This window comes from Mustela putorius, unplaced genomic scaffold, assembly GCF_011764305.1.
Source record: "Mustela putorius furo isolate JIRA1106 unplaced genomic scaffold, ASM1176430v1.1 tig00003834_pilon_pilon_pilon, whole genome shotgun sequence".
NCBI lineage: Eukaryota > Metazoa > Chordata > Mammalia > Carnivora > Mustelidae > Mustela > Mustela putorius.
The window spans coordinates 86,902,949-86,927,888 of NW_025421987.1; the positions used below are offsets into that span (position 1 = coordinate 86,902,949).

Here is a 24,940-nt window from a genome sequence, read left to right on the forward strand (position 1 = left end):
TGCATAATATATACAGCACATTAAGTACTATGTCACCTTATATAATGTGCATATGTATAATGTATATGCATGTTATGTAACGCCAGTCTGGAGGCTCTTCCAGATTCTGCCAAGTATTTCCTAATTTATTTGGCAATTTTAACATATCTTTTCCATCTGTGGAAAGAACTATCTTGAGAGGAGCTGGTCTCTGACCTGAAATATAATCATTCTACTAAGCCTATCTCCATTCTCAACTCACTGGAGGAAATCCACAAAGACCAAGCCATAATGAGATGCAACTCTCAGCTGAATAGTCCAGGGGCAACACAATGTATTGAAGACTTTCTGTTTCATTATTTTTATTGCTGGTGGGGTAGAGCCGTGGGGGTGGGTGGGAACAAGTCTGTGGCATGGTTACAATCAGAACAGGATGAAGAATAAGGGACTGGATTCTGCCCTGATTTCCTAACTGTGTGACTTTGAGAAGTCACTGAACCCTCATTAAGCTTCACTGTCTCATTATTAACTTCGAGATATTAATACCTTCTCCACCAACCTCTGAGATTGCTGGGAGGCCCACTGTGGTGAAGTACTCTGCCAGAAGAAACCACGGTCACAGTAGTTAAGGGATGAGTTGCGATAGCACACTAAACAACAACACTAGACTTACCGAGGTTACCAAACTGGAAGTACTATTCCACTGCCTTGTTATACTCTGTGGCTCTAGGGGGGCCTTGGGACATGTCTCTCAGGCAACACTCCAAGTCCTGGGCACCAGACTAGAACAGGCAGGGGCCACTCTGACTTGTGAATCTCTGAGACTCAGTTTCACCTGTCCACAGTGCCACATGTCAACAGCCTCAATCTTGGGGGATCAAGGTCGAAACACACAAAAAACTGCTGTAAATATCTCCGAATCAGTGACCTCAAATCCGAATCTGCCTCTGTTTCAAAGTCAAGTGTCTTCCAAGATAGTACCTGTTGTTATTCTGGAGCATGCTGGTCTGTCCCGTCACCAAGGATCCCATCATTCAAGACATTCTTCAGGTGGCCTGGTTGTCCCCTCACCCACTATTTCGCGCTGTTGCATCCAGCAGGGTGGTCCTAAATGATTGCTTCCTTCAGAGTTAGGATCCGTGTGTACACACGATCTTAATTTCCCTTCCTTGTGCGAAGCTCCTGACTCAGTGCAAGGAGATTAGAGAGAGTTCAGTGGAGTGATGTCGAGTGGGCCCACATGTCCTCTGAAGACATCTCGGGGATGGAGGTCCAATGGAGCAAAGGTGCCAAGGCAAATGCTCTACACAGACTTGCCCTCGGGGAAAGGAAGGCAATGCTGGCACCAACTGCATGAAGCCCACTGAGCACTGCTGGGACCCCTCTGGGAACTGGCTGGTAGCACCTTGCAGAAGGTGCCTTGGTCCTTCTTGCGCGCCTCCAACTGAGGTCATCCCTACAGCCAGAGGCATTTCCAGACTAAGAGGCTATCACGACCACGATGAGTTGACATGTGGAGAATTTAATCTCATGATCTGTCTAGTGCCTTCAACCCAGACCAACTTCTTACCAGTTCAGGCCAGAGAGCATCTCTGGGAAGCATCATACGGCACTCATTTCCTTGTGTGGGCCTGTCCCATCCACACATGTGCTACACATTCACTCTTCCCTGGAAACCTGGATTCAAATGGAATAATTTCTCCGTGACCAGAAATGACCCTATTCTAAGATGTGTGGGTTCTTTTCTCTAATAAATATCCTCTCAGTGGCACCTACTCCCAAACCACATTAGTTAAGATACCGTGGACAAGTCTCTTAACTTTCCTGAGACTTGCTATCTCTGGCAAGTGGGAGAGTAAATTCTGTCCAGCATATCTTTCATGGCTGTTTTGAGAATCCAGAATAGGAATTCTCAGTCTCTTTACGATAAGAAGCTACTTTCATTTCCCTTAAGTCTCATGATCGCCATGGGGAAATGTGTCTTAACAATGAAATGGTGGAATGGGGGAGTAAAAACCTTCTTTTTCTTTCCCACTTTCTGTTCCTAGTCTACAGATTTTTCCCCCCAATCAGGAAAAGTCCATCATTAAATAAATATATATGTGTATATATATATATATATGCTACATATATGTACACACATAAGACCATCAGAAGGGCTCTCAGGCCAGGCTCTGGGAGTCATAGGTCCAAAGAGGCAGGTGGGAACCACCTGATGGGTTGTCTCCTGGTCTTCTGAGCAAAAGGCCCTTCCTTATCCTCTTCTCTGCCTTCAGGAATAGTCTGCCACCAGGGCTTGGAACTCAAACAGGAAACACGTTTTGGCTTGAAAAAGAAAGAAACTGGGGGTGGTTTTTTTTTTTTCCTTCCCTTTTTACACAATATTATGACACCAATTTGAAAAATAAATCCCAGTTTCTCTGCTTTCCCTCCCAGGTGTTCACAGAACTAAGAAAATAAATACCACATCTAAGGTGTGCCGTGAAGGCAGCTCTGGGGGCTCTTGGAGCCGTCTCTAAACAAACACACAGCCACCAGGAGAAAGCTTTGGGAAAATAACAAGTGCCCACTGACAGCGTGGAGAACCAAGAATGGAAACACAGCTTTCCACAGCCTTTCTGCCTCCTCAGCAAGTTCAGGGAGAAGTTGCCGCTTGAAGGACGACTAAGAAACCAACGTGAGCTTGCCGAGCCCTGCCAAGGGTTGTGCTCTGAGAGCTGGAGGCCGTCTGTCCCTGTACAGAGGGACCTTTGTGTAAATTCTCTGGAATGGGAGCTCTTTTCCTTGGCCGCATCCGATCTCAACATAGGCAAGAAACCTGCAGCCTGCTTCTTGAGAGCGTCCATGAGGGAACTTGCAGGACTGGTGGGAAGAAAGGGGGGATTTCTCCTTCAGTCTCAGAAAGTCCCACTCATGGCCTTCTGGGAATATGGAGGTTGCTGTATGAGCCAACCACACCCTGGTGGGCCCTAAGTCCATTCAGAATTTTCTGTTGGTGCTGGATCTGTTGGGGTGTGTCCATTGTTGAAGCAGAGAGAATGTAGGGCAAGATGAAGATTTCTTCCTGATGGGTGGCTTTGCTTCCACTGGTTAGAGATGAGTGTGCCTGTGTGCGTGTGTGTGTGTGTGTGTGTGTGTGTGTGTGTGTGTTACAGTCTCTTGTTTTCTCTCTTGGTTTAACTGGCATTTGGCGTATTGTTTAGTCTTTTGAACGGCTCTTCCTCCTCAGTGAAAAGAAGCTGCTCTTCTGGGGAGGGCCCATCATCATAGGCGCTTGATTCTTGTGAGTAATTTTAATCTAAAAGCAAAGAGGCATAAATGAATTAGTGGCATGCAAATCCCAGTAACTTACGAGGGAGTTGCAGAGGATGGAAGGCAGGCCAGCTTTGGGTTGGAACAAGCCCCATGCAGAAGGACAACTGTCCTTGAACAGCTTCAAAATTGGCAACTGGACCCTCACTGGGCCTGGAGTTTGGCACTGCTGGAAGTGAGGGGCGGAAACACTGGGGAGAGACAGGTGTGAGCTGCCCACGTGGTGATCAGCTCGCACCTGTCTTGTGTCCTTGCTATTCATAGATTCTCAAAATGTCACAGCCGGAGGAGATCTCAGGGACCATCTCATTCAACCTCTCTGCAGGACAGATAAAGGAATGGAGGCCCAAGGCTCTAATGAGCCTTGGATTAGCCTAAGGTCCCACAGAGAGGACAGAACAGCTACAGTCCAGCTCTTAGACTCCTCACTTCCACTGCTCCAGGCGGTACACAGATATTAGCCAGTCAACTTCAAGTCAACCTTAGAGGCTTTAGTCTGACATCTGACCCAAGCCACATCATGTGGAAAGTTTCAAGTGAGTCCCTTAGGTGTTTCCTCTTTTCTTAGCTTTCCAGGAAAAAAACCAACTTTCTTTTTAAAAGCTTCTTCTTCTTTTTATTTTAGGTTTTACGAGTTTTTTTTGTGTTTTTTGTTTTTTTTTCTCCTGCAGACTTTAAGTCAGTTGGAAGTGAAAGACACTGGTGAATCCTCATTTTGGTCTTTTCTTCCCAAACTTATCCTCAGGGCATGGCTTCAGAACGCTAAATCCCTATTTGAATGTGGCCTGATGACACTGCACATTACTAATCTGCATTATCAGTCCATCAGCATTTATCAAGTGTGACACATGTCCAGAGTAGGAAGATGATGTGGGAACAACAGGCACTTAGGATTCAAGGAACTGGGTTTGGGCCCCTGATCTCCTGTTTCTTTGCTGTGAGACTCTGGACGAATCATTTAACCTTCAAAGCCATGCTTACTGAACTGTAAGATGAGGGTAGTAACATCTGTCCTGTTTTCCTCACAAAGTTGTTGTGAAGATCCAATGGGAAGCTGTCCATGAAAGCCTGCTGTGAATTGTGAAATGGAATGTAATGGTTAGTTGAGTAATTGTTATCTTACACTGGAGGTGAAGGAGAAAGATGTATGTTAAGAGAAGCCATCTATGAGCTCATTCTCATGGTTTCTATGTCATTGGAAATGACAGTGTGGCCACAGAGAACTAAAGAGGAACTCTTGAAGAGAGAGACCCATCCACAAGTTTGAATTAACATAGGGATAGACCAAGTGGGGTCAAAAAGAAGTTAGGTAAGGAAGGAGAAGAGTCTGAATGGAGCAACTGAGAAAGAGTTTTAAGAGCTAAAAGGAAAGGAAGGAGATGTACTGGTGAAGATCGAAAGGGAAGGCACCAGGTGGAAGGGCCACGGATGAACTGGTTGGGTGCAGGGCAAAGGATGAGAGATGGGGTCAGGGATGCAGGTGGGGTGGTTAGTCTAGGGTTTTCAAGGGGAGATGGCAGAGGCCGGGTTTAATATGAGGTAATGGGGAGCCATGATAACTTTTAAGTTGGAGAATAAAAACATGATGAAGAAAAGAGTTCCAGAGAAATTATTCCACAGCTCTTGTCAGGGTAAGTTGGAGTGGGGGAGACTCTGGCTAAAAGGGTACTACAGCGAGCCAGGTTTAAATTTAGAAGTCCTCAGGATATGGAAAGACAAGGATAAACCAAAAGACATTGTGGAGAATTAGAATAACTTGGGTGATGGAAGCTGCAAATGGCTCTTAATGTTGGTTTTCACCACCCAGGACCTCCAGAAGGGGAGGACATCTTTCCGTTTTGTGGCAGTCCCCAGAAGAGCAAACCAAGAATATATCAAGTACCACTTTGTGTTATGGGCCTTATGATGGGCATTATGTTTATTTCAGAATTCACAGAAGTGAGGCATAGACAAGGGACTCTGATGGAGCTTGTCTGTGTCATGTGATTGAGCACTAATTGACCAGAGTGACTTGTGGCACATGTCCTTGTGTCGTGGTGAGCCTTTTCTCATTCCTGGGCACCAGAGCCGCTGTGAGGAAAGACTCCATCTTCTTCACGACACTACTCCCTGAACCAGCGCGCAACCTTTTGACAGCACAGGCAGGCAGTGGAAGAACTGACGGATGAGCACAACCCAGGAGAGAGAGAGGATGTCCTGGCAGTCGAGATGGCTATGTTTGGGACAGATAGGGACAGCTGATATATACTGCCTACATTTCCCGCTGATAGAGCCCTTTTTTTTTTTTTTTTGGATGATGGAAGACCCTTACTTCTCCTTTTTCTTTCTCTAGCTGAGCAATTTATTTGCTTGTTAGCACCTCCAGGGCAAAGAGGAGGAAGTGAAATTCAGATCTCCCATTTGGTTTTTCAGCAGTTTTGACAAAGGTCTTGATGGGATGGGGTAGGAGTTTGGAGATGCTGGCTAACATGAGCTTTTGATGTGTTCTATGGAGTCCAGTGCCATAGGTAACTGAAGGTAAGAAGTAGATTATATTTTTGAGTCAAAGAGATGTCAGTCTTTTATCCCCTTCTCTCTCATTTGGGAGAGGCTAACTAGTGGGTTAACTAGTTCAGAGCCCACTGGAGGAGGTAATTGGACATGGTGGAGCTAGCCTTTTTAACCCCCAATGGAAAGACAACATCCCATATCTTCGTAATTACACCCCAAATTTCTCTGCTAATTGGGCTTGTCAGGCAATTAACTGAGGTCTTGATGATTTTCTTAAAGACCTTTCAAGAGATTTACAACATTCTGGAACAAGCACTGAGAATAGCAGCCTCATTTTCTTAGTTCTCTGCTCTATGAGGGAGAGAACCCTCATAGGCTCTTGTGTGATAGCTCAAAATTCACAAAACCACTGCAGCATGTAATTTCCCTTTTAGAATGGAGTGCATTTTAAAATTTTACTAGTACTGAGTGTTGAGTTTGTTTTGGGGGCCATTTCCGGCAAATCAACACATTTTTATTACTCCAAGAGAAGCAATAAACTGAGGGACTCCTTCCTGAACGTTGCCCCCTCTGGGCAGATGACTCAGATGATGTCCCGCAAAATGGCCAGTAACTGTAAGCGTGGACCCTTCCCAAGTCATTTGGGAAACACTCCTGCTTAAAGCAAGCCTCGGGGAGATGGGAGAGCACTTGTACCATCTTTTTAGGTCTTTGCTGTCTAAGTTCTTTGGATGGATGCCCTGCTTCATGAGACGATTTCTTGCCACCAGAGGCTTTTAGATATAGCTGGACAGTTGGGTTTGCCAGTGGTGGAGGAGAAATCTGGGATTTATTGATAAGTCAGGGAATTTGACTAGATTATCTGTTCTCCAGGTATGGTCCCTACACCAACAGAATCAGCATCTCTTGGGAACTTGTCAGAAAGGCAGATTCTCATCCAGAATTACTGAATCAGAAACCCAGCAACCCGTATTTTAAAAGCCTTTCAGGTTATTTGGACACACACTTCAGTTTGGGATTCACTGGACTAGATAACCGGAATCCCTTTCCACTTTGAGATCCTAACTGCAGGGGAATATTCCTAATTATAAGCCTCAAATTATGCTGCCTAGCTGATGATAAAACATGAAAGGTCATCTGACTGTGCTGTAAGCACAAGGCAAGTTTTCTTAATAATACATTTCTGATATACATAAATTTATAGGTATAAAAAAACATATGCTCCTTTTTGAGAATTTGGGAAATATGGAAAAATTTAAAAAATCACATAGAGGTAATTGCAGTTAACTTTTAGGTATTTATACATATTTTTTGGTTTATTTATATGTTTATATGTCTTTAATACTTTGAAATCAGCTTCTTAATCTGTTTTCAGATAATCTGTTTTAATTTAGTGTTCTTTTATAAGTGTTTCTGATGCCATTAGATGTTAATTAACATGGCTTTCAATGACAGAAAATTATTCTATTTGATGAATCTCACATAGCTTACTTAACCCTTTCCTTAAATGTTGATTTTTTTCTGCCTTTTTTTTACTGATAACCTATATTTTATTTAAAATAAATTTCTAAAAGAACAATGAACAAAATTTTAAGGGTCAAAGGAAATGAGCTGGATCAACGTATATTAGTATTTGTAAAGTTCTTCTTGATATATGGCTCCCACTGTTATCCAGAATGGCTTCCTGGTTGTACCTTTTTTTTTTTAAAAACTTACTTATTTGAGAGAGAGAGTGAGAGAGCAAGTACGCGAACACAAGCGAGTTGTGGGAGGGGCAGAGGGAAAGAATCCCAAGCAGACTTCCTGCTGAGCGCAGAGCCTCAGGTGGGACCCCGGAATCAGGACCCGAGATCACGACCATAGCCGAAATCAAGAGTCAGAGGCTCAACCGACTGAGCCACCCAGGTGCCCTTTTGGTTTATACACTTATCTCACCACTTATACACCTCGATGGCAATGAATATTATTTTAAAAAGGAAAAGAAATTATGCTACTTTGACAAGGGAAACATGGCATGGTTTTCTCACAATTTCAATCTGAAATTCTTTCCCCCTTTTTCCTTAACTTAAGATACTAAGTAAAATTTCATGGCTTTGGATGTCCACGGTATTACTTCGGTGAACTGTCTGCTCACTCTTGCATTGTTGCCTCTTCTCCTGGTGTCTAAGAGCTCTTTAGACACTGTGGGAATGAACCTGTTCTCTGAGATAGCTGTTGCACACATCTTGACCTTGGCCTTTACAATTTCTACATTGATTCTTGACTTGTAGACTTCAATGTGCTAGCAGTCAAATATGTCACCTTTTTCTCAGAAAGTGCAAGCTCACAGTGTGATTATAGTCATCTATGTTCCCCCCTCGGTAGTCCTAATTTTTAATTAATTAATTGTTAAATAATTCATTTCTGATTTTGTTTTTGGAGTATAGTTTGGGGTAAGAGGTTTCAGTATATAATGACATTTTCCCAAATTGGCAATTGCTTTGACACTCTACATTAAAGAGCCTATTCTTTTCAAATTAACTTGTGTTCTTTCTTCTTTTTTAATAGGCTTTATGTATACTAGGATTTCTTAGGGCTCTCTTCTGTACTACTGATTCATCTATTCAATATCATGCCAAGTATTATGGCTCTCTATTTTAATACCTTGTGGTAAGTCCTTCCTCACAGCTCTTTCATAAAACACCTTAACTATTGCATTGTTTTGTCAAGTTAAAAAAATAATTGCATTGGGTTTTTGGTTGAGATCCCTATTTAGAAACATGGGATGTTATAAAATTCATATATATATATATATATAATATATATATATATATATAATATTGGTTAAGTCTTATTAGTTTAAATTTTTTCTTCATAAAAAATTTTTAAATTTTTTCTTCATATTTTGGTTTTGATTGTTCCTGTTATGATACTTTAATTTTTTCTATTATCTTCTTCTGATTAGTTAGTGCTGAAATATACAAAGGCTATTAACTTCTGTCTATCTTTCTATAGAGTTTCACTGAAATAATTTAATCTTTGGAGTTTTCAGTTGATTTCATTAGCTTTCTATATACATAATCATAGTATCTGCAAATAATGACAGTTTTGACTCTTTTCCAAATGGCTACATTTTTTTTTCTGTGTTGTTTATATTGCATTGGCTAAAACTTACAAATGGTATTAGCGTACAGGTCTCGCCCAGGATTTTAATGAGAATTCTGCTAGTGTTTTAGTATTAAATAAAATATTTATTATTTGCTTAGGATACTTTTTTTTTCTTATTTTGAGGGATATTTTGAGTATTTTTCTGGTTTTAGTGTCCTAAGAGTTTTTTTCTTTAAAAATCACAATTTTGGGGTGCCAGCGTGGCTCCGTTAGTTAAGTGTCTCATTCTTGGTTTCTGCTCAGGTCATGATCTGAAGGTCATGAGGTTGAATCCCGTGTCAGGCTCCACACTCAGTGGGGAGTCTGCTAGAGATTCTCTCTCTCTCTCCCTGTGCCCATCTTCCTGCTCTCAAAATAAATAAATAAAATCTTAAAAAAAAAAAAATAGGAGCACCTGGCTGGCTCAGCCAGTTAAGCATCAGACTCCTGATTTTGCCTCAGGTCATGATTTCTGGGTTGTGAACTGAGGCCTGGGTTAGACTCCATGCTTAGCATGGAGTCTGCTTGAGACTCTCTTCCTCTCCCTCTCTCCCTGCTCATGCTTTATCTCTCCAAGATAAATGAACAAATCTTTTAAAAAATGATAATTTCTATTCAGTTTTTGTAGCTGTCCTAATTTCATGAAATGGATCAGGTGGCTTCCTTTTTTTTGTTTATAATTCAGAAGCGTTTACATGAATATTTATTTCCCAATAGTATGGAAGAACTCACCAGTTCACCATCTGTTTTAAGATCATTTTGGATGTAATTTCTTGAAGGTATTTTCTCTTTCAGAAGTTACCTAGAATTTTCATGAGATGGTCAAGTTTATTAGAATCAAGATATGTCTTATAATTAAATGAAACCATCACATTTATACTTATATTTTATTACAGTATATATATTTTATATTTTAAGGTCTCTGATCTTTATTTTTTTGTTTTTAAAATTAGGCTTTTAAATTAAATTTGACATATTTAAAAAACAGGTTCTCGATTTTCCTGCTTCCTAATTATGTAATTTCTTCTCTTAGTCTTACCATTTTCCTCCTTCTGCTTCTCCTGTTTGTTTTAATGTTGTTCTTCTAATTTTGCAATTATTCATTACTTGTTTCCCCTTTTTAAATGATGAAAGTATATGACACTTTGAATTTACTTCCAAATACAGTTCAGGATATATTCTGCAGTTTTTCAATGAGAACCTTCTGATTTTTATTATTTTTGGAATAGTCTGTGATGGTGGTTTTGATCTCCATTTGACTCTACTATTCTTTAGGAGATTTAAAAACCTCCAAGTGATTGGATTCTGCTTGTTTATTCATTTAACCTTCTACTATTAATTTCTGGGATTGTTGCCTTATGATCAAATAAAATAAGCTTTATGATTTTCCCCTCTGGCTTTATATAGATTTTCTTCTTTGTGAACTAGTTTAAGATCTATTTTAGTAAATATGCTCTGGATCCTTGAAAAAAAACTGAGATATTTAATTTGTTTGTAGGTTATAGAGTTATCTTATCCATGTTGTGATTTTGTTTATTTTTGCTTCTTGACCTCAAAGGCAGAAAGAAATATTTTAAAGCCTCTCAACACTTGTATCTATGTCAACTTCATCTTTTATATCTATTTTTTTCCCTCAGAATATATATTCATCCTGTCTTTCCCAGTATATATTTTGATTCTGTTATTGCACACCTATAATTTTATTGACTACTACATCTCAGAAATGAGTGTACCTGTTATCAAATGAAAAGTGACCTTCTTATTCCACGCCATGCTTTTGGCATGTTGGAAGGTTAGTTTGCCTAAAATTAATGTAATTAATCATATCATTTTTTACTTTTTATTTCTCTATGCTTGATAAAAAAATAAAATAAAAAGATATATATGTCCTTTTGCTTCTCTTACAAGAAACACATCATTGGATTTTAATTTTTAACCCAATATGAGAGTACTGTGCTTTTAACAGGAAATTTTAGCACATTTTGGGGGTCACTATTGATATATTTAGCCTTAACCTCTTTCATCTTACCTGAACATTTTTATTTAAAGTTTGTTTGTTATTGTTGGGGTGGTGTATGGAATTGTCAAGTCACTATATTGTACAGCTGAAACTAATATAACATTGTATGTTACCTAAATGGAATTAAAACGAAAACTTGAAAAAATTAAAATGTTTGCTTGTGATTTGCTTTCTATCTGGTTTGACATTGATAGGGTTCATGAAATTTTTTTTTTTTAAAGATTTTATTTATTTATTTGACAGAGAGATCACAAGTAGGCAGAGAGGCAGGCAGAGAGAGAAGAGGAAGTGGGCTCCTTGCTGAGCAGAGAGCCCGATGCGGGGCTTGATCCCAGGACCCTGAGATCATGACCTGAGCTGAAGGCAGAGGCTTTAACCCACTGAGCCACCCAGGCACCCCTAGGGTTCATGAAATTTAAAGCCTCCAAGATTTGAAAGGTGTGCACCCTGTTTTTTATTTCACTAATTATTCAAATTTTCTTCTGGTTTATGCTTTTCATTATCAAAGTAAAGACAGACAATGAAAAATTTCACTATATTTTTACTATCCCCTCTTATTTTTAATTGTTAAAAATTATTTATTTTTAAAAAATTTTACTTATTATTATTATTTTTTTACTATGCCTCCCGCATTCCTTCATTCTAATTTAACTGGTTTCAATTTTTACCAAAAGTTGTTTTGTGTCACGATGTCCTGTCATTAAGCCTTTCATTCAGAATTACTTCCCAGCTGATGTATGTCTTCAGGAAAATGTTTCAGAAAGGATACTTTCGTTTTCACTATTGCGAGCTGAAGGTGGCTTTCTGTTATGCACTGAATTATGTTTCCCCCAAATTCCTACGTGGAAGTTTTAGCCCCTACTGCGCCTATATTTGGACACAGGACCTTTAAGGGGTAAGTAGGGGCAGATAAAGTCAGAAAGATGGGGCCCTACACCATGAGGGCTGGCATCCTTATTATAAGAAGAGACACCAGGAGTGTGCACGCACAGAGAAAAAGCCATGTGAGGACACGGAGAGAAGGCAGCTGTCTGCAAGTGAGGGAGAAAAGCCATACCACGACGACCCCGCCAGCACATTGGTCTTAGACTTCCAGCGTCCCGGTGGGACAGTAATACATTTCCGTCATTGAAGATGCCCAATCTGTGATTTTTTGTGACGGGAGCCTGAAAAGACGCCTATATCTTTACATGCGGCTATCTTCGGACTGTGTCTTAAGGTCACTGGGTCACATCTCGTGTTTTCCCATTCAACTGAAATCTCTGAAGGGTGGGTCCGGAGAGAGGGTCAGGGTGGGGACCGGAGAAGCATTGGGCTGTTTCAAAAACCTTGCACAAAGAGAAATGGCAATCCAGTTTCCAGATCTTGCTGAGCCAGGTGGGAGAGGATTTGATTTCTTCCAGCCTTTTTTTAGAAGACAAGAGGAGTTTGGATAGATTTTTCTCAATTTAGCTCCATCGAAATTATAAGTAGTAGAAATTTCCTCCATCCTTTCTAATTCTAACAAAGTGGTAAGCTATTATTAGTTTTTGCTGTAGTGTGTTTTCATCTTTTTCTTAGTCTTCATAGAAGCCAGAAGATTAAGGTAAGGTTTTGCAGAAAAATCTCTGCTTTTGATACCCTTTATAGAAGTTGCCATCCCTAGAGTCTGTCTCTAAGGGCCAGTTTTATAATCTACAGAAGTCACATGGACCCAAGAGTGATGGAAACACATCTACGATTCAGGCCTGGTAGAAATCTCATGCAAACCCTTCCTCTAGTAGAAGAAAACTTGGTGTTCCGAGGGCTCAAAATAGCAGGTTCTTGAGATATTTGAATACTCCACAAGTGAGGGAGCTTAGAAGCATTGCCTTTGCCTCTGGAGGTTTGCACAGTCACCACAGTATTGAAGGTGATATTAATGTAATGGCCTAGGGAGCACCCTGGCCCCGAACACTGAGACAGTGTTTCTCTTCACCATTGAGTTTTTAGCTGGGTTTCTAGCTAAGCAGGAAGGACGCCTGGCCCCGTCATTGTGCTAAATGGAGGGTGGCTGTAGGTATGGTAAGTCGGGGAAGGAGGATGTTCCCTTTCTTTTGTTTGCTCATTTGTTCAGCATTTACTCACTGTTCAGCAAGTATCATTGTGCCCCTGTTCCATACAAGGCACAGGGCTGGATGCTGAGCGAGAACTCGGCGTCTCCCCTTGCAGAGGGGAGTTCAGGTCCATGCCTTGGTGGTGAAGTGTGTGTGTAACAATAACCCGCAATAACCCCTGGGCTCCAGGGGTCACAGTGCCTGGGCAGAAGTTCCAGGGCCAGGGTACCGATTTGGCTTCTACACAAAGAGATGCTTTCTAACAATTAGACTTATTCATCAACACAGCAGATTTCCTTCTGGGGGGCCAAGTTCTTTGCCATTGCAATGACTCAAGAGGAGATGCCCAAGGATATTGCAGAGAAGTCTTGGAATTTGCCAGCTGTATGTGTGAGCACTTTAGGGGACAGGTCTTTGTCTCATTGGGTTTGGGAACTGGTACCTCGCGGTGCCTGGCACAGAGTGGGTGCTCTATGAAGTCTCAGCAGGGACGTGAATGGGTGGATGAATAAAGTAGAAAACAGGCGGCACTGGATGATTTCCCCAAATGCCAGGCAACTCTGAGAGTCAGCGGTTTCCCACTGCCAGTGCCCCCACAGGGGCCCAAGATAAAGCTTCTAACCCTTGGCCCAAAGATTGGCGGCACTCACCGTGCAAGGGGGCTGCATCCAGGGCTCCCCGTCCACTTGCATTGGCAGCAGCTTGTTTGTCCTGCAATACCAAGCACCGAGAGAACACAGTGAACTCCGACGCTTCTGGAGGCCAAGAATTTGGCCCACCCAAGAATTTGGGTGGTCCCCCCAAAGGAGACAGAAGTGGGAGGACCTCCTCTGCCCACCTTGGAGTGGTTCCCTAAGACTCCTCTGGAGGGCTTGTTAAAAACAGATTTCTGGGGCGCCTGGGTGGCTCAGTGGGTTAGGCCGCTGCCTTTGGCTCAGGTCATGATCTCAGGGTCCTGGGATCGAGTCCCGCATCGGGCTCTCTGCTCAGCAGGGAGCCTGCTTCCCTCTCTCTCTCTCTGCCTGCCTCTCTGCCTCCTTGTGATCTCTGCCTGTCAAATAAATAAATAAAATCTTAAAAAAAAAAACAACAACAACAGATTTCTGAGCCCACCTTGGGAATTCTGACCAGGCAGGTCTTGAGGTCACAACTCAGGCTATGGGCAATTCTGTTGCTTTGGTGTTCAGACCAAACTTTGAGAAACACTGTGCCGGGTGAGCTGTGAGGAGGGAGGTCCACTGCTGGAAGTTTGGGAAACAGCGGCAACAGGGATGGCTACACCGGTGCTGAGCAGACCCTCAGTCAACAACCAGCCGGAGGGCCTGCAGACTGTGCCAGAAACTCCACAGCGAAACGGGAAAGGTTATGAAATGGGAAAAGGCCTGGTCTCCCTGTTGACTGAGAGGTTGCACCATGTCAATGAAGTAATGTCTCTAACTTATGCAAGGTACTGCTCAGGTCTGAGTGTGTTTGCCTTGCCCCCGCTCCTAACTATCCTCTCATTCATGTCTCGAACAGCAGGGCACTCCGTGGTTGCATGGACTATGAACTTGGCTTAGCTGGGAAAGGGGGTCATTGTGAATACCATCCCCATGGTAGGAGGAGAGGAGAGAAGACAGTGTTGCTTTCTCGTCGGGGACAAGGCTTCTCCGCCATACGGATTCTTAGAAGGAGAGAGATGAGGTCTTTAGACTTCCTTCTGGGGAAGAGTTGTGAATTTGTTCTCTATTGCCTTTGGGAGAAAAGGAAAGTCCTTTCGGAAGCCTCTGGTCTGGGCCAGCAGGGAACAAACAGTTGCCACCCACTGGCTGGGAAGCTGTCACCTGGGTTTGGCATCGGCCCTGCTTTTGAAATGATAAAACGAGGAACACAGGCTATGTGTCAATGTCGATCATTGTCTGACTCATCTCGAGAATATTTAATAATAAAAAATAATAAACCTAATAATAAAACCGATCGTAAGCGGAGAGAGCAGCGTTTAGGTTCTTGGGGCTGAAGAGGGTGTCTGGGAAATGCCCAGGAGGATGGGGATCTTGGACCCCCCCCATTCTATCTGAAAATAGGTCTACTGAATGTGAAGAAAAAGTCCTCCCTCTGACATGTGGCTTTTTTGATTCCCCGGGGACTAAGATGTTATGTTCTCGTGATCTGTGTCAGTTATGGCTTGGCTGTGCAAACAGACTGCCAGGGAACCAGCTCTGGGGATCTTTGTGAAAGATACTGGTTAGTGCCTAGAGTAGCACTTTCTTAAAAGTGTGCTGAGGACACTCACCCAAGGGGTTTTGGGAGGAAAGAGTTCTGTGGTCAAATATTTTTGGGAAATCTGCATACTCTGGCCCTTCAAGGAGATCCCTAAGGCACACTAAAAGCTTTGAACTGTAAAAATTGAATGGGGAAAAGGAAGGGAATAAAGACTTCTCAAATAACCAGGTAGAGAAGAATCTGATGAGTTTTATTGACTAAAGAGAAGCAACCAAAATCAGAGGATGCCCTCTTAGACTGAATCTTTCCAGCAGTCTGTAGTGACAGACCTGTGACGGCCCCACCTTGCAGAAGCATCGCCCTCTTAGGCAATTATGACAGATGGGCTGATGTTGATGGTTTGGCTCTACAAAGGCACACAGGACATAGTATTTCTAAGGCCACTATCCAAGAAAGAGTGAGCAGAGAACCTGGTTTCTGTCACAGTGTAACCCCTGGCATACATCTAGCATCTTAATTTGTAAAGATAAGAAAGGCAACACTGAGCAGAGGATCGTAGGGGGAGGGAGGGAAAACTGAAAGGGAAGAAATCAGAGAGGGAGACAAACCATGAGAGACTGTTATCTATAGGGAACAAACTGAGGGCTGCTGGAGGGGAGGTGGGTGGGGGGATGGGATAACCGGGTGATGGGCATTAAGGAGGGCACGTGATGTGATGAGCACTGGGTGTCACATGCAACTGATTAATAACTGAACTCCACATCTGAAATGAATGAGGTACTATATATTGGTTAACTGAATTTTAAAAGAAAAGGCAAGGAGTTGAACCTCTGGTTCTCTGGACCTCATAATCTTATACTATTTAGAGAACTTCACCAATTCATTACAAGGGAATAACAGACAGGTCATGGTTGATGTCTTAGATGGTTGCATTTTACCTGGTTTGAGAAACTAAATGTCTCTAAAGATATGCTTTATAAAAGTTAATCAGGCTTCCGTCCTGCACTCTCCCTGCACTGAAATCCAAAGATGGCTCCCTAGTCCTTGTCCGTAAGAACACTGAGGGGAAAGAAGACCTGGAGGCTGCTGGGTAATGAGGAAACATACCTGATGGTGACAGAGGAGCACTGGGCTAGCCTCCTGCCCGCACTCTTCAGGCCAGTGTAGATCTGCCCCATCTCCATGGCTCCCTCTAGCCCCACCACTTCAAGGAGCTGGTCACTGAGGTCTGCAGAGTGAGACAAACAGAAGCACTGCATACACATCTCTCTGTTCCTCAGGCTGGTTTTGGTCAGAAACCGAGATCTGTCAATGATATCCTTTCATCTCCCACCAAACAGCATTTTCAAACTAATTATGAATACAGAATTTCCCCCAAAGGTCAATACATGTACTTTTCATGAACAGAAACCCAATTCTAATGGAAAAAAAAAAAGGTTTTCATTCAGAACATTAATATGCATCCAATGAATAGGTTGGCAATTCTAGAAGCTTCTTCAAAGGGAGAGTAACAAATGATGAACCAGCTATTTCCGAAATGATTTTCAACCCCCCACCCCACCACCAGTGCAGCTAAAGACACATGGGTTTGGGTTTAGGATAGGAAGTGATGGTGACAGAAGTCCTTCTCTGTAGCTGGTTCAAGTTTCTTTTCTCTGAATGTCGGAACAACATCATGGCCCTACTGATGATGACGGATGGTCAATTAACCTCAAATTTGGCCTGTGGGAAGCCAGTGGTGAGCCAACCTCTTTCAGGACACCAGGTGCCTCATCTGAGCCAAGGAAGAGAATATTTCACCTCCACCAGATTATTTTGGGTCCACAGTAGAAAAAGTGGGATAGAAAATATGAGTCTCAGGCTCAGAGTCCCATGGGCTCGAAGGTCTCTCACAGTGGCAGTTCCTCCTGATTCAGCACCTGGAAGATATCTTTTGTTCAGAGTTCCTGAGGGCTGCCCTTGCCCGATTTCTTGTGAAATGGCAGGATCAAGGTTTGATGCTGGGAACAAGATTCACTTTTACAACACAACTTTAGCAGTTAAAACAGAAACAAAACAAAAAGGAGGATTCTTTAAAGCTTCCTTTTTTTTTTTTTTCATCCTACTAATATCCCCAAACAAGAAAATTAATGCTTTTATTTATTTAATAGACGGTTTTTGTCAAAGGTGCCTCCTGGTTATAGCGTAATGGTGTTTGTTAAGATTGCCAAGGAGATATTTGGGCTTGTCTTTACTTTTTTGTTTAGAAGACTATTGTTTAAAAACATTGTCTTGATGGGCATATTTCTAATGAAGAGTTAAGCAGACTATGAGGCTGACTACAAATGTGTCAACACTGCTCCAATCCAACCTCCTGATGATCACTGATGGACAGCAGCTGCCAACAGACAAACCGTGCTCACTGGTCTTCCTGTGAAAGACACAGAAGCTTTCCCCTGTATTTTCTATTTCAGCCCACACTCCCATTCTCCTTCTCCTTCCTCCCTCTCCTTCTCCTCCCCCTCCCCTCCCCTCCCCCCCTCCTTCTTCTTTCTCCTCCCCCTCCCCCCACTTCCCCTCCCCCTTCTTGTTTTCTTCTCTTTCCTTTTCTTCTTCTCCTCCTCCTCCCCTTTCTTTCTTTCCCCCCCCCCCCATATCTATGAAGAGATACTGTCTCCTCTGTCTCTTAAACTCTCTTAAACTCTCCATCTCATTTGGTCTTGGACCAAGAGGCCGTGAAAGAGCAGTGTTTGTTTAGGAGAACGCTCCAGGCTCTCTTAAAGAGTTTGGCTCCAATAAACAACAAATATCTAAACCTCTAGTCATTTAATTAGTTCCCTTCTTACTAAAGAGCATTAAATAACCATTGGGTAGTCTTAGCTTACTGTCCCATTTTAACAGTGTCTGTGAAATCAGCACAGGTTATGAATGAGAGAGCGGTGAGGAAGGGAGGAAGGAGGAGGAGGGAGGAGAGAAACAGAGGAGTGTATCTAGGGCAAGGAAGGTGGGGGAGTTATACCGGGGTAGGAGGAAAAAGAAGCAGAACTTTTCAGAGGTTCCCCTAATGGCAGAAAGACAGATGTCTTGTAAAACGTTGCTCTTTGTACCAGGCTTCAGTATTTGACAGTGCTGTTATAGTTCAGTGTTTTCCCTCCTTGAAACATTTCCTGGTAACAAAATGTTCTAAGAAGCAGGGGACTTAATAGACTCAAGTGTTTCAGCTTTTACAATGTCTTGGTCTTTTAACAAATTTTCCTGTTGAATGGCTTTAAGTTGTTATCACTTCCCACACATTACCTTGCAGCTATCACTTCCCACACATTACCTTGCTTCCTGGCTCTAGAAGAGAAGTAATGAAGGCTGATCTCATCCACATGGTGGGTGGGTGGGGGGCAGAGGCTTACACACATGTGGGACTGAGGAGATAAATGCAGAGTAAGGGGCTAGGATATAGTGGTATACTTTTTGCTGTTCTGCTTTTAAATTGTACTCTGAATCTTCTCTGGCATAAAGAGGCTACGATGACACTTGTCTGCTACTGGAGGAATACTTGACTGCTCTTCTACTTCTCCACCATTGCCTAGCTGATCTTTCTTTCCTTTTCTTACAATGCCTCCCATGAGATTCTGAGATAAGGAAATCTATTTAATGTTGTTTCCCAAACTTATGGGACCACAAGTCTTTTCTTTTGTGTGATACCCATAAACAGTCCATGGTAGTTTTTTTTTTTTTTTTTTGATACACATTTTGGGATTGACATTACTTAATTCCCTTTACTTCCTTTAGCACAGAGATACTTATGCATAAATTAAATTTGAACTTAAAGTGAAAAAGAATAGAGTGCAAGTCAACATCCAAGCACACAGAACAATTAATATTTAGAGCTTAGAATCCAGGATCAAGACATCTGGTATACCAGGTGTCTGTTTTACCTGGTACCAGTGATTCAGAGTATGGTTTTGGCAATTCACATCACCTCCATATTGTCTCTCTTTACACTTTTCAACTCATTAGTATTTAAGCTGGAATGTTCATGTATCTTAGTAAAATAGGAATTCATTCATTCATTCATTCATAAGTTACTGAGTAGCAACTGAGTGCCAGATAAGAACTGGGAATACAAAATGTTCTACTCTTGAAGGACTCTTGGTCAAGAGGGAGAAAATGTAGTAGGTGTAGAAAATGCTATAACTGAACTGTGAGGACAGGGAGGCGTGAGTAAGTATAGGAGGACTAAGTAAGGGAGGAAGATGTCACAGACTTTTAAGGAAAGTCTTGAAGGATAAATGCTGGGTTCAGAAGGAGAAGGGACAAAGATGTTCCAGGGACAGAATGATATGTAGGGTTGGACGGTCACAGAATGCAGAAAGAAACTAATTTAGCAATAAATCACTTGGCAAATTCTTTGAAAAATATTTTAAAAATCTACATAAGGAGAATTATTATCTAGAATGTTTGTTTGTTTGTTTGTTTGTTTTTGACACCTATAGGAAGAGGGTCGCTGAGCTGGGCACAGGTTTGCCGCAACCACTAGAGTGAGGCCTTTCAGTTCTGCCCCTGGTAAAAATCCTTGTGTTTGTGGGCAGGGAACATTTAATATACACTCTCTACAGAGGAAAAAAAAAAGATGAAGAATGGGAAAATGGCAAAAAGGATAATGTGGAAGCAAAGCAAGAACAGCAAGGATGGCAATAGCAGCTCCAATCTGGCCCGCTTGACTCAGCCCCCAGCGTGCGATTTTATAAATGCAAATCCGCTCATGTCATCCTCATACCAAAAATCCTTCAGTGGCACCAATCATAACACCAAGTGCTGGCAAGAGAAGATGAAATGTGCATTCTTTCACACCTATGATGAAAGTGTAAATTGGCAAAAACTTTGACAATGGGAGTCTACAATTTTCATACTGTTGATTCATTAATTTCTTTTTTGGTACCAATCACAAGAAGTCATTGACAGGATCTAAGTGCACACAAATATGAACACTGTTGTCTCATTTATAGCAGTGACATCCCCCTTCCTCATTTCCGTCTGTATGAGAATGAAGTATACAGTATCCATGACGATGGACTTTTGCGCTGTCATTAAGATATTTACAAAACTTCGAAAACATTAACTATGTATATGACGTTAAGTGTGAAGGTGAGATACACACTTATTTATACACAGCACGTCCTCAGCTAAGTAAGAATATGCATAGGAGAAAAGGATAAATTCCCTTAATATCCTAACAGTGTTGAGTTCTGGATCATTAGATTCAAGACCACTGTTATTTTCTACTTGATGCTTTTCTACATTTTTCATGTTTTCTAGAAGTACATCTTAATGTTATAATTTAAAAGTCATTTTTAAAAAACCCTATCGGGGCGCCTGGGTGGCTCAGTGGATTAAAGCCGCTGCCTTCGGCTCGGGTCATGATCTCGGTGTCCTGGGATCGAGCCCCGCATCGGGCCCTCTGCTCAGCAGGGAGCCTGCTTCCCCCTCTGTCTCTGCCTGCCTCTCTGCCTACTTGTGATCTCTCTCTCTGTCAAATAAAATAAATAAAATCTTTAAAAAAACCCTATCAACTGACTGCTCTTCATGCTTGTAAACTTGATGTAAACTCCCTGGCTTGTTCCCCAAGGCCTGTCCCCATCTGTCAAGAGGCTGCCTTTTCCTGACACTGTAGGGCTAGGTACCTGTGCTTGACAAGGACAACAGCATGAAGATCTCCAGGTAATCTCTCCTTTGTGCCTCTGTGTATGCCGTACCCCTGCTTGAAATGCCCACTTCCACTTTTACTTGTTCATCAAGACTCGGGTCAAGCACCATCAACTTCACGAAGCCTCTTTGCACTGCATTGTTTAGATCCTCGAACTTTTGCAGGTAAGTGTTGTCAAGGAAAAAACAAGGGCATTGATGCCATGATGGTGGGCAAGAGATGGCTGTAACACTTGCTGTGGCACAGGGTCTAGTTTGAATAAGGAAGGAGATGAAGGACTAAAGGAAAGGGAGAAGGGGGCGAGAGGTGTAATGAGTTCTAGAAGGTGTTGTGAGCCAGTGGGAGAAGGAGGGTTGGGAGAGATGCGGTGAGCAGTGCTCGTGCATTCCAAGTCCCTCCCGTGGCCCCAGTGCTGGGCAGCTGGAGAAGAGGGAGGCGATGGGTGTTAGCGTCAAGGCGAAGTGAGGCTAGGTCAATGGTCACCATCCTTTGCTGCAGGTTATGGTCACCTGGAGAGTTTTTCCCCGTAACAATGCCCAGATTGCATCTATACCAGTTACATCAGAATGTGTGGGCCTGGGAGCTACGTGTCGGTGCTTGTTTTTAAAGATCCCCAGGCGATTCCAAAAGGCAGCACAGTTTGGGAACCGCTGGGCTGGGATATTGGGTGGATCACTTCTCAGAGTGAGGTCTTGTAGCAGCAGCATTAATGTCACCCAGGAACTTGTTAGAAACACAAACCCTCGGGCCCCGCCCCAGATCTACTGAATCAGAAACTCTGGGGGTTAGGCCCAGCAGTCTGTGTTCTGACAAGCCTTCTGGAAGATTCTGAGGTACGCTCAAGATTGAGAACCTGAGCCTTAGGCAATAGAACTGCCCAAAATATATAGCAGGAGTTGGAGTGAAAAAGATGATAAACAAGTTACTTCCTGATTACTTTGACCTAGGGCTTTTTCACTTGAAAATTAGGAGTTAGGAATAATAACCAAGTGTGGTTATGGGATCGAAATGGCAGAGCTGAATGCTAAAGTGTCTGGCATAGACTGGGCACTAAAAATCTCTTAGTTTTACTTTCCTTTTCTGCCAGATTCAACCTGATAGCTCCCAGTCATCCAGCTGGCTACCTTCCTAGAGCTGTGCGTACAAATGTCCCCAAATGCCAGTATTTAGGCTAAATTTTTTAAAACATCTTCTGTGGTCCTCATAGTTTCACACCTCCACACAGAGGCCACAAATTAGAGGAGCTTTCCATTAAATGTTTTGTTTTTCCTTCCTCTTATCTCTTCCTTCTCTCTGCTTTTCCTACTTTGATCTCAATGGTCCCATTTTTGCTTTTATTTTTTTAGTCCTGCCCACTGTCGGCAGGTGGGTTTGAAGCTCACTGCTAACAGGTAAAGCTGGCAGAGCATTCATAGTGAAGGGGTATGTCTGATCTGTCCACTCCCTCCTTCAGGCCCTTCAGGGGCCCTGGAAGCCCAAGGGACAGAATGCGAAGTTACTGTAGCTGGCCCCATTCCCTCCACAGGTGACCTTTTGCTTAGATAACTCCTGTTTACCCTCCTGAGATACCCGAAGCACCCTGCTTATTCCTTGTCCTTTGCTCAGACAGTGGATCTCTGAGAAAGACAACTGTTTCTGAACATATCACTCTCCCAATTCCAGTGAGAGTGGAAAGTAGGGACGCTTTTCTGTTTTGTTTATCTTTGTAACCCTAGCAACTGGCCTACCTCTTGGCATACAGAAGGCTTCCAATAAATGTTGGTTGAATAAACTGTATAAGATACATGTTTTAGTGCCAAAGACATTAATAGGTTTGACCTGAAAGAGGAAAATGATAGTGAATAATAATAATAAAAATAATAACTACTTGCCTAGACTGAACTTGGTAGCAGGCTTTCCATGAATTAATTTATTAATCTGCATATAACAGGTAACATGCAGGTAATATGATGACCCATTCTGGTTTTTGCCTCTCTCTCTTTTTAAAAAAGATTTTATTTATCTATTTGAGAGAAAGAGAGCATGAGTGGGGTGCAGAAGCAGAGGGACAGGGAGAAGCAGACTCCCCACCAAGCAGGGAGGCCCACGTGGGGCCAAGTCCCAGGACTCTGGCATTATGACCTGAGCTGAAGGCAGATGCTTAACCGACTGAGCCACCCAGGTGCCCATTGCCTCTCTCTCTCAATGCATAATTCTAATGACCATCCTCATCTTGACTTCTGGTTCACACTAATGAAAATTCAATCATTTCAGAAGCAAAGGAAGCTCAGGATATATTCGTGTGTGATTTGAACTCCTTGCTTGCCGTACCATAGAGAAGCATGGGAGATCCTTAGCCTAGCAGGATGCCTTGCTACTCTCAACCCCAATCCTATCTGTTTCCTCTTTAGTCAGTCATACTCCAGATTTAGGCTGAGAACAGCAATGGGCCAACCCATGGAACCAAGCAACCCCCAACTGACGTGTGGAAACCCCACGTGACGGCATCCAGAGAGTTTCTGAACCATCCCGCCATATAGCCCCACCCCCTAGAACGCCTGTGGGCACTGTCCCCTTACCTGGGTTCTAGCAGCATGAGTGAGCTGAGATGTTGGGCGTCCCTGCTTTGGGCTGGAGTCCTATCAGCTCAGTGGGGGAACACTGGTTAGCTGATGCTCACCTGAAGGTCTTCCTGGCAGGGGTACCTGTCTGACTAATTAGAAATGAAAAAGGAATTTGTCCCTACTTGATAAATGGCCTCTGGTAGACAAATAAGGAGTCATAGCGCTCACGGCAGCTTCTGAGAAACTCTGTACAAGGTCTGGAGTTTAGGGCCAACAGCTTGTGTCCATATAGGGCAGGTTTTGCATCTTTTCTGAGTCTGTCAGTTGGCTAAGCCTGCCGTAACAAAATCCCATGAGGCTGGGGGGGGGGCTGAAACAGCACAAATTTATTTTCTCACAGTTGCACTGGCTGGACAGCTAAGACCAAGGTGTTGTCAGGTTCAGTCTCTCCTGAGGCCTCTCTCCTTGGTCTGCATATGGCCACCCCCTGGCCACCTGTTCACATGGCCTTTCCTCGGAGGCTGTGTGTCCCTGGCATTTCTCTGTGTGTGTCCAAATCTCTTCTTAAAAGGAGACTAGGGGGCGCCTGGGTGGCTCAGTGGGTTAAGCCGCTGCCTTCGGCTCGGGTCATGGTCTCAGGGTACTGGGATCGAGTCCTGCATCGGGCTCTCTGCTCAGCGGGGAGCCTGCTTCCTCCTCTCTCTCTGCCTGCCTCTCTGCCTACTTGTGATCTCTGTCTGTCAAATAAAATAAATAAAATCTTAAAAAAAAAAAAAGGAGACTAGTAAGATTAGATTAGGACCCACCCTCACTGTCTCATTCCATCTTGATCACTTCTTCAAAGACCCTATCTCTGAACACAGTCACATTCTGAGGTAGAGGATAAGGGCTTCAACAAAACTCCCCTCAGGTCCCTGCCCCATAACAGGCACAATAATAAAACCTACTTCATAAGTTACTTTGAGGACAAAAGAGTTAAAGAATGTGAAGGTGTTCTATAAACAGCTATTAGAAATGTTCCTTATCCCTCTTCTAGGGAGAAGCTGACCTACACTGGAGGGGAGTAGGGGGTTGGTAGGCCTTCTTACGATCCTCAGAAGGAAAGGATGCAAGTGGAGCTCTGCCTTGTGGTGGGGCCAGGTTCAGTCCCCATGGTCCAGATAGGTGAGTGGCAGCTGGCAGGCTTCTCTCAGACTCGGCCTGCCAAGGCTGTGGCAGCTGTCACCTTGGGCTCCTTCTCCTGGGTCCAAATTTCCATGGAGATGGGCCACGTTCCCTCGGTGGCTCAGGCATCCAGAGCCCCACAAAGCCAGGCACTGAGCAGACCGCCTCGGCTCCCCACTGGGTCTGGTCTGCACAGATGAAAGAATGCTCCAGGCTAAAGAGCTTCAAAGCCAGTTCAGAAACCTGGCATCCCCAAAATAGTCTGGGTATGGGGAGATGGAGAATCCCACAAGATTCTTTCTTGATTTTCTGGAGGGGAGGGGCTCTGGGCTTTCCTTGGGCACAAAAG

The 24,940-nt window shown here is 43.1% G+C and overlaps 1 protein-coding gene across 5 annotated transcripts in view; it reads right to left on the minus strand.

The window, feature by feature from the left end:
• The window catches only part of DGKG (diacylglycerol kinase gamma), a 209,871-nt gene that overhangs the window by 9,904 nt on the left and 175,027 nt on the right, over positions 1-24,940 (minus strand). For 4 of the 5 annotated variants that reach the window (XM_004745198.3, XM_013052598.2, XM_045088717.1 and 1 more), the window contains 3 exons: positions 16,312-16,432; positions 13,653-13,713; positions 653-3,277 (listed from right to left, as the gene is read on the minus strand). In XM_004745198.3, coding sequence (XP_004745255.1) covers positions 3,179-3,277; positions 13,653-13,713; positions 16,312-16,432 — 281 coding nt within the window. In that variant the 3' untranslated portion in view covers positions 653-3,178. The remainder of the gene's footprint in view (positions 1-652; positions 3,278-13,652; positions 13,714-16,311; positions 16,433-24,940) is intronic. The other variant, XM_004745197.3, reaches the window with a different exon arrangement.